Source organism: Equus quagga, chromosome 5 (genome assembly GCF_021613505.1).
Source record: "Equus quagga isolate Etosha38 chromosome 5, UCLA_HA_Equagga_1.0, whole genome shotgun sequence".
NCBI classification, from domain to species: domain Eukaryota; kingdom Metazoa; phylum Chordata; class Mammalia; order Perissodactyla; family Equidae; genus Equus; species Equus quagga.
This window is the reverse complement of record NC_060271.1, coordinates 102,914,721-102,931,019: the sequence shown is the minus strand read 5'-3', so window position 1 is coordinate 102,931,019 and position 16,299 is coordinate 102,914,721. Positions and strand designations below refer to the sequence as shown.

The 16,299-nt window shown below is 36.0% G+C and overlaps 1 protein-coding gene across 2 annotated transcripts in view; it reads right to left on the bottom strand.

Moving 5' to 3' along the window:
- LRPPRC (leucine rich pentatricopeptide repeat containing) overlaps positions 1-16,299 on the bottom strand; it is a 104,212-nt gene that overhangs the window by 21,319 nt on the left and 66,594 nt on the right. For both annotated transcript variants that reach the window (XM_046661178.1, XM_046661180.1), the window contains exons 26-29: positions 12,545-12,613; positions 11,637-11,727; positions 2,507-2,649; positions 2,264-2,369 (exon numbers count right to left, since the gene is read on the bottom strand). In XM_046661178.1, the coding sequence (XP_046517134.1) occupies positions 2,264-2,369; positions 2,507-2,649; positions 11,637-11,727; positions 12,545-12,613 (409 nt within the window). The remainder of the gene's footprint in view (positions 1-2,263; positions 2,370-2,506; positions 2,650-11,636; positions 11,728-12,544; positions 12,614-16,299) is intronic.

Here is a 16,299-nt window from a genome sequence, read left to right as displayed (position 1 = left end):
ATTACGCTTGTATTTAAAAGCTGGGGGAGTTTGCATTAGCCTTCCAATTAAACTGCAATAACAACATCAGAAACTTAAGTTATCCTTTTAAGCTAAATTCAGAGAAAACGAGAGAAAAAGTATGACATTAATATCTGCATCTTAACTAAGGAGAACAGATAGAATCTAGCATTCAATACAAGTGCAATATATTTTCCCTTTTTTTTGGGTGAGAAAGATTAGCCCTGAGCTAACATCTGTGCCAATCTTCCTCTATTGTGTATGTGAGATGCCTCCACAGCATGGCTGATGCGCAGAGTAGGTCCACACCCAGGATCTGAACCAGCAAACCCCAGCTGCCAAAGCACAGCATGTGGAACTTTAACCACTCAGCCGCTGGGCCAATACATTTTCCTTTTAAGTGAGCTAAGAAGTAATGTAATTATTGTCTACTTCCCAACAAGCACATATGATAGTTCACTAATTTGCTGAATGAAAATATATAGGAAGCACAATTTGAATATTAATGGTCAACAAATAATCTAGAAAAATCTTACTAGCTGTTTTCTAAAATTGCAGTCTTCATATGAAATTGGTATGGCTGTGTTTATTATTCTCCATTAGTGGGGGAAAAAAAACACGCTAACATTGTAATGTACCATAATCATTCACCAGAGGTTTGTTTCTGGTATGAAAGCTACAATATCCTTTTGAGTATACTGAACTATCAGAAATTTCAAAAAGTGCTAATGCAACCCATTCAATTTTCAAAGTATTCATATTTTACTAAGCATTCAAATCCTGAGATATACATAAAAGTAACCAACAACTCTGAAGAATTAACAGGATGAAACTAATTAGATAAATGTAAATTATATATAAAAACTAGAATCTCTACATTTATAATTAACATTGCATTATATTTAGTTAACTGGTTAAATGTTTTTGACTTAAATAAAAAAAACCAAAACAAAAAGCAATACATAGGCCAGCCCCAGTGCCCTCATGGTTAAGTTTAGCACACTCTGCTTTAGCAGCCTAGATTCAGTTCCTGGGTGTGGACCTACACCGCTCTGCTGGCAGCCATGATGTGCTGGCAGCCCACATACCAAAAACGAGAGGAAGATTGGCACAGAGGTTAGCTCAAGGTGAATCTTCCTCAGCAAAAACAAAAATGAGCCAAAAAAAGGCAATATATGGAGGAGTTCCAGAATCTTTAAATACAAACTATACACTACCCTTATATTCACTTCAGTCAAATCAAATTCCACTAGAATATTTAAGCAGTTTTGATAATAATAATTAACTTTATATTTAGATTTAACAGATACATGGTGAAAGACAAGAATATATACTGAATATGCAGCAAAGGGAAATGACTCAAAAATAATAAAAAGTTACTCTGCATGATTGAGAAAGTGTATGAGCTTACCTTATCCTTACTTCACACACTTTGTCAGTGTCAGAAAATTTCTAGTTAAGTCAAGAAATTAAGAGGTTCTATAAATTTCTAAATTGATTCCTTTCTACTAAACAGAACACAAAATTGTCAATACTAAAATGAAAAAAAAACCCTGCTGCATAATGTTTAAATTATCGTAAAGCACACTTGAAAATCCACAGAAAAACGATGGAGGAAAATTAACAAACATAAGGGAAACAATGGTAATATATGATTTGGGGAGAGAACAATGAAGTCTAAATGAAAATAACTAGAGTGCAATAGGCAAAACTCATATCAGAGGGTTCAAGATAGTGATAAAAATTTTCAAGTAGTCGTAAGAGAGGTAGGTGATCATGCTATTTTCAAAGCATAACTTTTGAGAAAAAGCATACCTTTTAAATTTTATTACGAAAAATTTCAAACATACAGAAAAATATAAAGAATAGTATAATGAACCCCTTCTAATAATTAATATTAACATTTTGCCAGATTTATCTTTGCTCTTTATGGCTTAGGTATTTTAAAATAAATTACAAAAATCTTGATTTATTTTTCATCTCTCAATACTTCATTATACATCTCAAAATTTAAGGGTATTTTCCTATAACTCATAATACTATTACATATCTAATAAAAGTGAGAGTAATTTCTTAATTTTACCTACTACTAAGTTAATACTTAAACTTTTCCAATTGCCCCAAAACGTCTTTGTTAATGTAAAGAATGAAAGTAAGTAATTAACATATACAATTTAAGTTCCATCTCTAGCCTAGAACACTTAATCATTGGGCTTGGATCCCAGGTTGCTATAAGAAAGAAGACCCCAATGTACATATTTACCTTTGTTTTTCTTCCATTGGCAGGCATTCAGAAGATCTTTCTGGAGATTACTCTCCTCAGGTAAGGGTGAAGAATCCAGAGAATGTTTTTCATCCTCATCCCACAACTTAAAAACAAAATTAACTCAGTTAAACAAAAACTGTTAAATACAGTGATCTTTTCAGTATAAAACTGGGCTAATCCATGACCTGAAGTTAACACCGACAACAAGATCTTTTATCCATACACTTAAAAACAAATTACCTCAGGTACATCAAACGGAACCTCCTGATTACTGTTTCTAAGGATTTCTGCTAATAATCTTAATGTCTTCCCACGAGGAATAATATTTTCTTCTTGCATTTTATTCCAAACGGCATCAGCTCTTTGCCAGTCACCATTTATTTCTGTAAAATGTGGTTAATCAGAAATTAATGAACATCCTAAGCAGAATTCATTAAACTATTTAGAACATTTTCTTATTTGATATTCACGGAAGCACTACTCCAAATCCTGCCTGCAGGGAAAAGAACACGGTGACTGTGAACCAAAGGTGAGAAGACTTCTCTCTGTGTATCTTTTTCTACCTTTTTAATTTTAAACTATAGAAATTCCTTAATTATTAAAAAACAAAACACCCCACACTTTATTAAACACTTTGAAAATCATGTTGACAAAAAGTTCACCTTTTTGGAAAGACGATGGATATATGCAAATGGTATAATACAGGGTGGAAGATCTACAATGACTCAAAGTGTGCAAATGTATGCTTTTCTTCAACAGTGACAAATCAACAAACCTTTCTCACTTAGATGAATAGGGAAAATTCTGTCTCTTCTGTTGACTTGAAGAATTTCTATGACAGTGTGTGAGAGACTTACCTCAACAGGATAACGCCATAAGACTACGTAAGCATTACAGAGCAACAGCAGGTTTAGTGGAAGGAAATAGGCAGATTCCTTCATACTGAAAAATCTAGTTCCTTCCACGTGGCAACCTAGTCTTCACAAACAGCAAAAACTTAAGAATTAAGATTTTGTTTTTAAACATTCTAATGGGTTTTGAAAAGAGAAAAGTTAAGTCACTTAATTTAATAAACTTCTGCTTGTGAAAAAACAGAGTAAAATATGAAAAATGTCATGATACTAATTAAGTTTAATACAGCTATTAAGCACAAAGACACATGGCTTTAAATGTGTTCTTTTTTAAACTTTGCAAATATGAATAAGGAATATCTTGATTGTGTATGGTCAGTTCTAAGAAGGGGGTTTGTTTCAGAGCAAAAATGTTCCAGAAAACAAGAGTACACCTATTTCTCAAAAATACCAAAATACTAAAACAAATGGGATTTTCCTAGATTTCTCCACCTTAAAATTGAAAAGCTAAGTTTTTTGCTAACTAATGACTCCTGGAAGTAAAAAACTCAAAGAACAAAACCAAAACACATTCACACTCCATCGGAAAGCTGCAATAAAGAAAAGGTCATTAAGTAGGAAAATTTCCTAGGTCATACATAGATGGTAGCCTAAACTCTAACACAGAATATACCAAAAGGTGGCCCAAACAGTAGAAATTAACCTAAAGTTCAGAGTGATTTTATAAATACTTTGATAATAAAATCAGCCTAACCCTTACATTTACAATCAAATTTCAAAACAAGAGTTTCATGAGCTAATTATGCTTTTCATTAAAATGTTCTCATGTAATGTAAAACTCAAGAATAATTTTTCAAGCATGTGAATGGATAAAATTAATTTGATTAAACAAATCAAAAACAAAAACCAAGCCCCGGAATCTTTAATTCTATAGAAGGGGAAAGGTGGGACACTTCTGTTTCCTGCCAAAGGGTACTGCACACTGTGGAAGACACAGCTGGGCAAAGTTCTCAGCGACGGGAACAGCACTGGTAAGGTGCTCTTTCCAGAGATTAACTTTAAAGCTCGCACAACCATTCTAAGCACTGAGGAGAAGGTGGGTAGAGGATGAACAACTCCGTGCCTTCAGAGTGAAAAAACTCTGGAAAAACAATTTTCTTCTTCTAAAAAAGGCACAAAGTATATGAAAAGCTACTTTGGGTGGGGGACAGGATATTACAAAGATTCAAATGGACTAGCAACTTATAACAAGAAACTGTTTCAAAATACAGGTGAGAATTAGTGTATACAGCATGAAACAACTCAGTTATTTATATGTATTTGTGTATGTGTGTATATTTTTTTTTAAGGGAAAAAATTTCTTGGAAATGTACCTGGAGCACAAAATACTTAACAAAAATTTGAGGCAATCAAACTAGTCAGTGTGCCAAAATCTGCAGCTGTGTGTAAAATCTCAGAGAGGCACAGAAAGGCCATGGCTTTCTTTCATAATATCCCTCTGGGACTTAACATTCCTTCTACCAACATAACAACAATCATATTATTATTTGAAGAATCAAATAGCCACAAACCTGGGCTGTGCCCAGAGAATGGACACGCTGCCTCAATAATCCCATCCCTTTCCTGGGACACTTTTTTTTTTTCCCCTTCTTCTCCCCAAAGTCCCCTAGTACATAGCTGTATCTTCTAGTTGTAGGTCCTTCTAGTTCTGCTGTGTGGGATGCCTCCTCAGCATGGCCTGATGAGCGGTGCTAGGTCCACACCCAGGATTCGAACTGGTGAAATCCTGGGCCTCCAAAGCAGAGAGCACAAACTTAACCACTTGGCCACGGGGCAGGCCCCTCCTGAGACTCTTTAAAGAACAAGACTGACTACTAAATGACCTCTGAGAACTCTTAACCTTAACCTATAAAGCCAAAAAACTTTGACACTATTAGTGAATTTTACAAGAACAGACACAGATGTGGGGCTACATTTTATGGCTATGTGACCAATATGGACCAACAGTTGGCACTTCACACACAGTCTCTATGGTATTAAACTAAGATGAACTAGTTCAGGGTTTTAATTACAGAGCTGATAAGTTTTTACCTATTACTGATAAGATGGGGCAATTTCCAAATTCCCCATTTGTCAATCACCTGACTATGGTCTCTAACGCACTCTAGGTCTGGGACAGGAATTCTGCCACATAAGCCTGGATTGTCCTGTTTTGCCTGGAAACAGGAACTATCAAAGACCAACAGGTGTGTCAAATGATACAGGAGCCAATGTGAAGGAGTTCTCATTGCCAAAGATGGGACAATCTGAGCAACAAAGAGAATAATGATTGCAACAAATTAAAAGACAAATATAAAGTTTAAAAACAAAAAAATCAATCATCAGCTTTGGAGGCTCCAAGGACACCAGCACTTTAAAACACGTAATTAAAAGGAGAAAAAGCAAGCACTTATCTTTTCCTGTGAAGTTATTTCATATTAACTAAAACAGAAAGCCAGAGAATACAATGTAGGGTATGAAACACAGAGAATACAAAATAATCAAAATAACAGGTGTCTATGTAAAAAAACACATGGATACAAATGGAGAGAGAGAGAACTAGAAGCATGGCCAAGTGACAAGTCACCTCTGAGGGGTGGACAAAATGACAATTTCATATTTTGCTCTGTACACTATTGTATTCCTTGAATCTTTAGTAATTTAGAATATATTCATGTTTTATTTGTGTAATAATGGAGGGGGAAAAAGACCACCCTGTGAAAAGAAATGGCAACTGCCATAAGCACTTGAAAAAAACAGCACATAAATAACTTCTGAGGTAGAATAAATAGTAAAGTTGTAAATGTTAAGTTTTTAAAAATAGATTTGAAGAATTTTTATTGCAAAATTATGAATGTGAGGCAGCTTTACTTTTGGATGGAGTACTTTATATATACCAAGAATAAACTGTCTTCACTTTGTATATATAAAGAAGAAACTGAAGTGTTTACAATATAAAAAAATGTTTGGCAAGAAGGTAAAAATATCATCATTTAGAAAGAATAGTACATTCCTTTTGCAGGCAAGGGAGCTGTTTCCTTCACATGTTTGTTGTAGGTCTCAGGAGCTAATTTTTGCAGACTATCACCATGGAAGGTCAAAACGTATTAGAAAGGATAGAAGTGAAGTTTGAATTACACCAGATTCTTCTAACAGATTACCTATGAACATCATACTATAGAGAATAAGTAGAAAACGAAAGCAGTTTTAATACAGCTAGTATTTAAACGATGAAAAGAGTTACACTTTCTATTTCTTAATCTAGATTATAGTTACATGAATGCTGGCGGTCACAAACCGTTGAGCAATCTATCTTTGTTTTGTGCATGTTTCTGTAGTACATTGTAATCCGCAACAAATTAAGTGTGTGTCTCAGAGGTACTGTTTTAAAATAAACAAAATAAAACTGCTCTTCAACAAATACCCCCAAATAATTAAGTCAACCCATTTCAAGGGCTAAAATTACATCATGAAAAAGAATGAGCACATTAAAAATTCCAGTAGGGAAACAAATTATCTTCTCAGAAATCCACAATCCAAAATAGGGGTTTTTCATATATAATAGGACCAAATTTGATATATCATTCCGTTCCGTGTGTTCATGGGTTTTTCATATATCATAGGACCAAATTTGATATATCATTCCATTCCATGTGTTCCTTTTTCAAATAAACTGAGTCCATACTGTTACAAATTATTTAACACATTTAAGTAGTGGTCCAAGTCAGAGGGCAAAATGAAGAAGCGGGGCGGCCACAGAAAATGATAGCTTGCCTTTTCTTTTGAAAAAGAAGGATTAGGGTTATCACAACCACACTATTTTTAGCACTACAGAAGGTAGGAAGTATACAAACTGGGTTAAAAAGTATCCTTTCCTCCAATGATTCCTCTGGATTCCAGCCTCACAAGAGGCCACCCTCCCGCTACAGAGCTCCTCACTCTACTGGGCTCAAACACAGAGCAAGAAATTGGAGAGAGGCGCCCAACAAAACAGATAGAGGGGATTAAGAAGAAAATGGTAATAAACCTGAGACTGCTTATCCCTAAAGCAAATTTTAAGATCAAATTAAAACTTTTTTTCCCTTTTAAAAAAACAATAGCAAAAGGGTATTTGCATAGGAAAAAAGTTTGTGAGGCTGCCACCCCTCTCTCTCCCCTGGACTGCCCCGTACCTCGTGCCTTCTTCCAGCTGTTCTCTCCCCTGTATCCTCAGTCCGGGTTAGGGGTCTAACTCCATCCGCAGAGCACTCCTCTACACTGCCATGCCCACCTCAGTGGCTAGCACAGTAAGGGCTTCAGAGATATTTTTTTCTGAATGAAAGTTTATATAGTTTTCTATGGGAATATTTAAATGCTGAGACTCACGTGAAAAAAATTCAGTGTTTTTCTTGAAGTTTGCATAAAATTAGAATTTAAGCATGAAATAGTTTTTCAAAAGGAAGAAAAAGTGAGGGAAGGGGGAGAACTAGCACTCGAATACAGGCTATAATCCACAAATTAAGGACTAAATGCCTAAAACGTAAGTTTTTAAATTTCAAACATTTAATAACAACTTCAGTATCACGTGCCAGAATTTGATCATTTAAGCCAGTTTTAAGAATTACATTGAAAAGTGTGTTGTTCAATGCAACCAACAATTGAAATGTAAATTTTATATCGTCTTTTTTTAAATTCTTTTTTATTGCAGTAACGTTGGATTATAACATTATATAACTTTCAGGTGTGCATTGTAATACACTTTGAATTCTGTGTAGATTACATCATGTTCACCACCCAAAGACTAATTATAATCCATCACCACACATGTGGGCCTAATCACCTTTCGTCCTCCTCCCTCTCCCCTTCCCCTCTGGTAACCACCAATCTAATCTCTGTTGCTATGAGTTTATTTGTTGTTGTTTTTGTTTGGTTTTGTTTTTTATTCTTTTTTTGAGGAAGATTAGCCCTGAGCTAACTGCTACCAATCCTCTTCTTTTTGCTGAGGAAGGCTGGCCCTGAGCTAACATCCGTGCCCATTTTCCTCTACTTTTTATATGTGGGATGCCTACCACAGCATGGCGTGCCAAGTGGTGCCATGTCCACACACGGGATCCGAACCGGTGAACCCTGGGCCGCCAAAGCAGAACGTGCACACTTAACCGCTGCCAAGCCGGCCGCTATTTGTTGTTGCTTTGATTTTCCACTTATGAGTGAGATCATATGGTGTTTGACTTTCTCCCTCTGACTTATTTCACTTAGCATAATACCCTCAAGGTCCATCCAGGTTAAAAATGGCCAGATTTCATCATTTCTTACGGCTGAGTAGTACTACATTGTGTATATATATCACATCTTCTTTATCCATTCGTCCTTTGATGGGCACCTAGGTTGCTTCCAAGTCTCGGCTATTGTGTATAAAGCTGCAATGAACATAGGGGTGCCTATGCCTTTGTGTTTTCAAGTTCTTTGGATAAATACCCAGCAGTGGAATAGCTGGATCATATGGTAGATCTATCCTTAATTTTCTGAGGATACTCCAAACTGCTTTCCATAGTGGCTGCGTCAGTTTGCACTCCCACCAGCGGCGTACAAGGGTTCCCTTCTCTCCACACCCTCTCCCACATTTGTTGTCTCCTGTCTTGTTAATTACAGCCATTCTGACCTGAGTGAGGTGATACCTCATTGTAGTTTTGATTTGCATTTCCCTCACAGCTAATAATGCTGAACATCTTTTCATGTGCCTGTTGGCCATCTGTATATCTTCTCTGGAGAAATCTCTGTTCAGATCTTTTGCTTACTTTTTAATTGGGTTGTTGGTTTTTCTGCTATTGAGACGTATGAGTTCTTTGTATGTTTTGGATATTAACCCCTTATCTGATACATGGTTTGCAAATAACTTCTCCTAATTGTTAGGCTGCCTTTTCGTTTCGTTGATGGTTTCCTTTGCTGTGCAGCTTTTCAGTTTGATGTAGTCCCGTTTATTTTTTCTTTTGTTTTCCTCGCCCGGTCAGACATGGTACTTGAAAATATGCTGCTAAGACCAATGTCAAAGAGCATACTGCCTATGTTTTCTTCTAGAAGTTTCATGGTTTCAGGTCTTACATTCAAGTCTTTAATCCATTTTGAGTTGATTTTTGTGCATGGTGTAAGGAAATGGTCTACTTTCATTCTTTTGCATGTGGCTGTCCAGTTTTCCCAACAACATTTATCAAAGTAACTCTCCTTTCTCCACTGTGTGCTCTTGACTCGCTTGTCAAAAATCAAGCTGTCCATAAATACGTGGGTTTATTTCTGGGCTCTCGATTCTGTTCCAATGATCTGTGTGTCTGTTTTTGTGCCAGTACCAGGCTGTTTTGGTTACCATAGCTTTGTAGTATATTTTGAATCAGGGAGTATGATACTTCCAGCTTTGTTCTTTTTCCTCAGGATTCCTTTGGCTATTCGGAGTCTTTTGTTGTTTCATATAAATTTTGGGATTCTTTGTTCTATTTCTGTGAAAAATGCTGTTGGAGCTTTGATAGGGATTGCATTGAATCTATAGATTGCTTTAGGAAGTATGGACATTTTAACTATGTTAATTCTTTCAATCCAAGAGCACGCAATATCTTTCCATTTCTTTGTGTCTTCTTCAACTTCTTTCAACAATGTTTTCTAGTTTTCAGTGTACAGACCTTTCAGCTCTTTGGTTAAGTTTATTCCTAGGTATTTCATTCTTTTTGTTGCAACTGTAAATGGGATTGTATTCTTAATTTCTCTTTTTGCTACTTCATTGTTAGTGTAGAGAAACAACTGATTTTTGTATGTTGATTTTGTATCCTGCGACTTGAGTGTATTCATTTATTATTTCTAAAAGTTTTTTAGTGGATTCTTTAGGGTTTTCTATATAGAAAATCATGTCGTCTGCAAATAGTGATAGTTTCACTTCTTCTTTTCCTATTTGGATCTCTTTTATTTCTTTTGCTTGCCTGATTGCTCTGCCTAGGACTTCCAACACTACGTTAAATAAGAGTGGTGACAGTGGGCATCCTTGTCTGGTTCCTGTCCAAGTCTTATCTTACTTATTCCATCAAGATGTAAGAAAAAGCAACCAATGATAATAAATAAACACAAATTCAAAAAGACAAATGAGAGCCAGCCCTGGTGGCCTAGTGGTTAAGTTCAGTGTACTCCACTTCGGAGGCCCAGGTTCAGTTCCTGGGCGCAGACCTACACCACTCGTCTGTTAGTGGCCGCTGTTGCAGCGGCTCACATACAAAAACAGGAAGACAGGCAGCAGACGTTAGCTCAGGGCGAATCTTCCTCAGCAGGTGTGGGGAAAAAAGACAAATGAATTAACTTATTCATTGCTGCCTATGTTAGGTGAAGAAAAAATTCCCATGAGAAAAAGAGAACAATAAATCTAGATCAAATATCTATGAAGTAAAAAAAAAAAAAAAAAAAAAAGCGCTGTTCCTCTCTACCCAAATACCCTAAAAGAGACCGCAAAGTTCCCAGATGTACAAATTGGGATAAACATACTAGAGCATTGTTTGATAATACAGATCAAAAATTTCAGAAATGTCAATCACTTTTAACCCTGAATACAAATTCAGCCTAAGGAAACAATTAAGAACATGAACAAAGATTAACGTACAGAGATGACCAACGAGGTATTATTTTATAACATGGAAAACTGAAGTCTATTCACATGTCTAGCAATAGATTGGTTGAGTAAATTCTAGTATATGCATTCAATGTCGTCATCTGTAGGTGATAAAATGTAGAAAAATGTATGTCATATAGAACTGAGTCAAAACTATATTATAGGGGCCGGCCCTGTGGCGGAGTGGTTAAGTTCATGCACTCTGCTTCAGCGGGCCAGGGTTTCGCCAGTTTGGATCCTGGGCATGGGCATGGCACTGCTCCTCAGGCCATGGTGAGGAGGCATCCCACAAAGCACAACCGGAGGCACTCACAACTAGAATATACAACTAGGTACTGGGGGGCTTTGGGGAGAAGAAGAAGGAAAAAATAAAAATATATAAAAAAAAGAAGATTGGCAACAGTTGTTAGCTCAGGTGCCAATCTTTAAAAAAAAAACAACTATATTATAATATGATCATATTTTAAACAGAAATTGTTCAGCAATGAATTTGTCTATCAATAACCATTTTTCTGGAAAAAGATTTATACACATGAACATGTCAATGGTTACCTATTTAAGAGAAGTGTGATAAAAAAATCTACCAGAGGATTTAAAAAGAAAAAGAATAGCTTCTCCTCAAAAAATCCTATCAAATTCTGTGGCTCTGATGAAGATTCTCACCTTCTCACTATTGCAGTAAGAATGTCAGAAATTATGAAGATTGTACGTATCTAGTGATACGGTATAATAATCCTGTGATAAAGTTCATCTGACAATCCCTGGAGCTTCCTCAAAGCCTGATCCTCCTCTCCTGCCACCACCTTCAACAGAATAAACGTCTCAAAATGAAAAGAGAAGGAACAGTCAGCTCACTTACTATATATTTTCAGCAGATTGTAGTATAGCTGGTCTCTATCACATTCAAATAGCTTCTGCGTCAGCTCCACTAATTTTTCTAGAGTTTCAACCTTAAAAATAAGATTAACAGATGGATCTAGATATACATTTTATAGCCGACAAGTCTTAGTTGATAACCCTTCAAATTAGGTTCTTTCAAAGGGCAAATTAATTTCACTTCAAAAGTTAAAGGGCTGAGCATAACAATGTGAATGTACTTAATGCCACTGAACTGTACACTTAAAAATAGTTAAAATGATAAACTTTATATGTGTTTTACCACAATTAAAAAAAATTTTATTTTAAGTTAAAGGGCTAAAGGACTCTTTGGAGGCAAGAACCCAACATAAACAATTATCTAATTGAGGGAACCTAAACGAAGGTATATTTTGGAGAACTGAAAGATATTTGGGGTGGAAGACTGGGTGAATATATCCTATGCTTATTAATAAGAATACCACTCCACCAAAACCTTATACTTCCATTCCCCTGTGGCTTTTACTTGGCAGGATGTGAAAAGATATCTGCACAGGGGGGTGGGGGTGGTGGTAAAGTAGAAAGTCCACTGGGCTCCCACCAAGCAACTCCTCGGGTCGATAAGGACTGAAGCAGATTTAAACTGCCAAGGACACAAGGTTAGCCTGCTTAAACCAACAATGAGGAAAGAGCAAGCTAAAATTCTTCAGGGCTCAAGTTAAAATTTTTATAGATTCTACTGCACCTCAGGAACAAAAATTAAGCTATTGCTTATATTTGGAAAACAAACGAGATAACACTGCTTAATAATGCTGTCTATCTCCTGAAATCCCCAAATGCTCACGTGACATGTAGGACATTAGCTTTCTACTCACAGTTTGAGATGCTTGAGACCAGAAATTAAACACAAACCTGATTACTTGAAATACACCTATCACAAAACCACTGAAGTCTTGTAGGCCGAGCTCTAATGCCTGGAGTCTGTAAAACAAAATAACCACACAGCACACAGGTTAGGGCTTTAGCTAAGTGCTGACTTTCCCTCCAAGACAGTTTTCTTCTGATGAATTTGCTGCCTCCTTCCCAAACATACACACTAAAAGAAACCTATAACTTAATCCCACAGTTCTCAAAGCCCTATGGGATAGATCAGAGCGTGAAACGTGACCTACACTTAACCCCTGTCTAGAAGACTTGGGTTATTTCAAAATGCTCTCTTGAAGGTCAATTTTCATTCCATAAATTTTTATTATTAAAATAGCTAAGATTTCTTTAGTTCAAAAAGAAACCTTGAAATGATGAAATAAACCCCAAAATTTGTCAAATTAAATGCACACACCCACTTCAGAGATCCTAACAGATTCAGTGAGCAAAAATTATTTATATGTTACATAGACTTATTAACAACTGTCACAACAATAAACCTATGGCTTTTATTTTTTAAAAGAAACATGCTTTGTAAAATTTAGTGATGAAAGTATTCTAACTACCACAAATGCTTGCCTAATATCTAAAACCAAATGTTTAAAGAGCTAAGTACTTAAAACAAGCTGAGTATGCAAAATTAGTTCATAGTCTTAGTTTATTTCAATAATTGAGACGGATGTTATATGCTTAATTAGAAATTACTAAGGTTTAGGGGCTGGCCCCGTGGCCAAGTGGTTAAGTTCGCGCGCTCTGCTGCAGGCAGCCCAGTGTTTCGTTGGTTCGAATCCTGGGCGCGGACATGGCACTGCTCATCAAACCACGCTGAGGCAGCATCCCACATACCACAACTAGAAGGACCCACAATGAATAATGTACAACTGTGTACCGGGGGGCTTTGGGGAGAAAAAGGAGAAAAAAAAAACCTTAAAAAAAAAAAAGAAATTACTAAGGTTTAGTCAAGAACTCTGGCTTGAAAGTAATTATTTTACCATTTTGGGTACTGGAATAAAAGACAAACCATTTTCCACATAATTCCAAGGATTTGTCATTCTAACTACAGTATTTTCATCATCTGTAAGAGGGCTTCACCATTAAATACTACATTTCAATCACAGCATTATGATGAGAAAACTACATACTCATTAGCCCTGGCTGCTCCAGTCTAGAGGAGGTATCTTTACTCCTTTCTCCACTCAGTTTTGTTGACTAAACCAGGTACCCCTTGAATCTGATCTCTTATTTATAAACCCTCATTATTTTTTATTTCCTAAAATAATATTGCACAATGTTAAATTAAGAACTGAAGCAGAACCTAATATCTCAGAGCTTTGGTAGAATGACAGGAAAATCAGTACAGCAGAAGTTAAGTATTCTCATTCTAACTGCAAGTATCCACATTTTGTGATACAAGAAATAAATGTCAAATAAATTAATTGTTGGAATATATTCTCAAATATCATTAATATTTACATTTGCACACAACTTCTACTCAAGGATTTTCTCACATTATCTATTTTGTTTCACATGCATTACATTGAAAATGAAACCAACATCAAATGTATACAAAAATCCCTTGAAAAAATACTAGATAATCCTCTTTAGAACACAGCAAAATGTAAGGGCTACAATTCACTTACAACTTTCCATATTATTGCTGATCCAAATGCCAACGATCTAAATAGCACAACTTTTATGACAAACTCTTCTTTTTTGTGGCTGCTTAATCTGCCTGTCACTGACAGGACAGCTGACTATATTATATGGCAGATATTCCTATGTTTCATTTTGAAATTGAGAACTGTTTTCACATATAAACCTCAATCATCAAAAGAACATGTAGGTCAGATTAACTAAATCTCCTGGGCTTCTGTAATAGTCTACATTTCTGGCTGATCTCTTAACATCTTATTGAATTTTAAACACTGCAAGTTGAAAGCAAAAATAGAAAATGTAATAAAAACATGGAGAAGAATAGAATTCTAATTGGGATGTTGAATACAACTATCAAAAACCAGTTAATGGTTAATTAAAACAATGAACTCGACTCTAGTTTTTTTCTGTTTTTGCTACATACAATCTATTTAATGGACAGTTGAGGATAAAATAATTATTTTAATAAAAAACCTGGTATGTTTGTCTCCACTTGGGTTACTGTGCAGTTCCAATTTAGTATTAGGTTCACTTGTATAAGAAAAAAAAGTAATCCAAAATCAAAAACAATTTCCATAACTTTAATTTCATTATATTACTCTGATGTAAATTTGCTATTATCATAATGTTTCTATGTATACTAGTAAAAATAGATATCAAGTAATTATTACCTTTAAAGGGAAAATAAATGAAGATTCTTCTACTTCAAACTATTTCAAGAAAAACCATCTTAAATTTAACTCAAATAGAAACGTTTACCTGTTTTGATTTTTCTTTCCATTACTGCAGGAAATGGGAAACAGACAAGAAACACACAAACCACCAGCGTAGCTTCCTGTCCTCTAGTCAGTGTGGAGGGAGGACAATCAGGTACACGATGGGACGGAACTAACAAAAACAAGAACCCAACTATTTATCCCATAGCTAGGAGAGCAAGGGAGGGAAAAGGGCCTCATGGAACTTCTTAAACCTTCAATATCTATCCTCGTCTCTAAAATCTTCAGAGAGAGACTTAAAGACCATGTCAAGGAGGAAAACATGACTGAGCAAGCCAACCTAACAGTCAAGCATCAACTAAACACGATCCACTTAACCAGGAGTTACAGGAGATACTAAGTATATTAACTCACAGGAGAGGGGATGTGAACCGGCATGAGAACTGCTATCGCGTGAAACCAAGGAGGTCAGGGAAAAAAAAAAAAAAACTAGCTCTAAAATCCCTTTTGTATATATAAGATCCACTCTGGCTTATTAAGGAAGGCAAATTAGGATAAAACCCTGAATTTGATCTAGTGAGGAAGAAAGGGAAGAGTAACAAATATTGGCAGATTGCTGTAATCTAAACTTTCAGTCCTAAACACAAAGCCATAAAAAGAAGGGTTTCGCCCCCCGAGAAGACAGCAAATTTATTCTGGCTGCAGTGCCACTGAAGGATAACAGTAGATAAGAAGAGAGGGGAAAAAGTCAAGAAAGCAATTTTGGAGAAAGGGTAAGTTGTTTCAGTGATTCAGATATTGAGGAGTCAAGAGATCACGGATGTCATACTGCAATATAAAAATGTATCGAATCAACACATTGTACACCTTAAACTTACGCAATATGTCAATCTTATCTAAATTTTTTTAAAAAGAGAGAGAGAGAGATCATGGAGGTAGGAATGGTGTAGAGGAACCAACAGAAAATGTGAAATCAGGCCCAATTTCAAATTCCATGACCACTACACTAAGGAAACAAGCTCCACACACTTGACCCAAGTATCTCTGCCCTGGTGACTTCTCCACCTTGCTCTGTGAGGCTCCTATGAAGACGTCCATGAAAATCACAGGAGGGTATAAGGGTACCAGTATCAGTTATACTGTTTAGCTTGTAATCTGGGCCTGAACCTCAAGGGAAGAGGTTAGAATAAGAAATGCTGACTAAGTTCAAATTAGACTCTTACTCATCTTTGTTTTAGCACCCTGAGGACTTACCAGTCCCTGGCACACGGCAGGCACTCGGGAAGTGATTACTGAACTGCTCAAAGTGCTATGAATAAAATTAAATAATATATTTCTTTATGGAAACCTTTAATATGGTTAACATTTCAGATC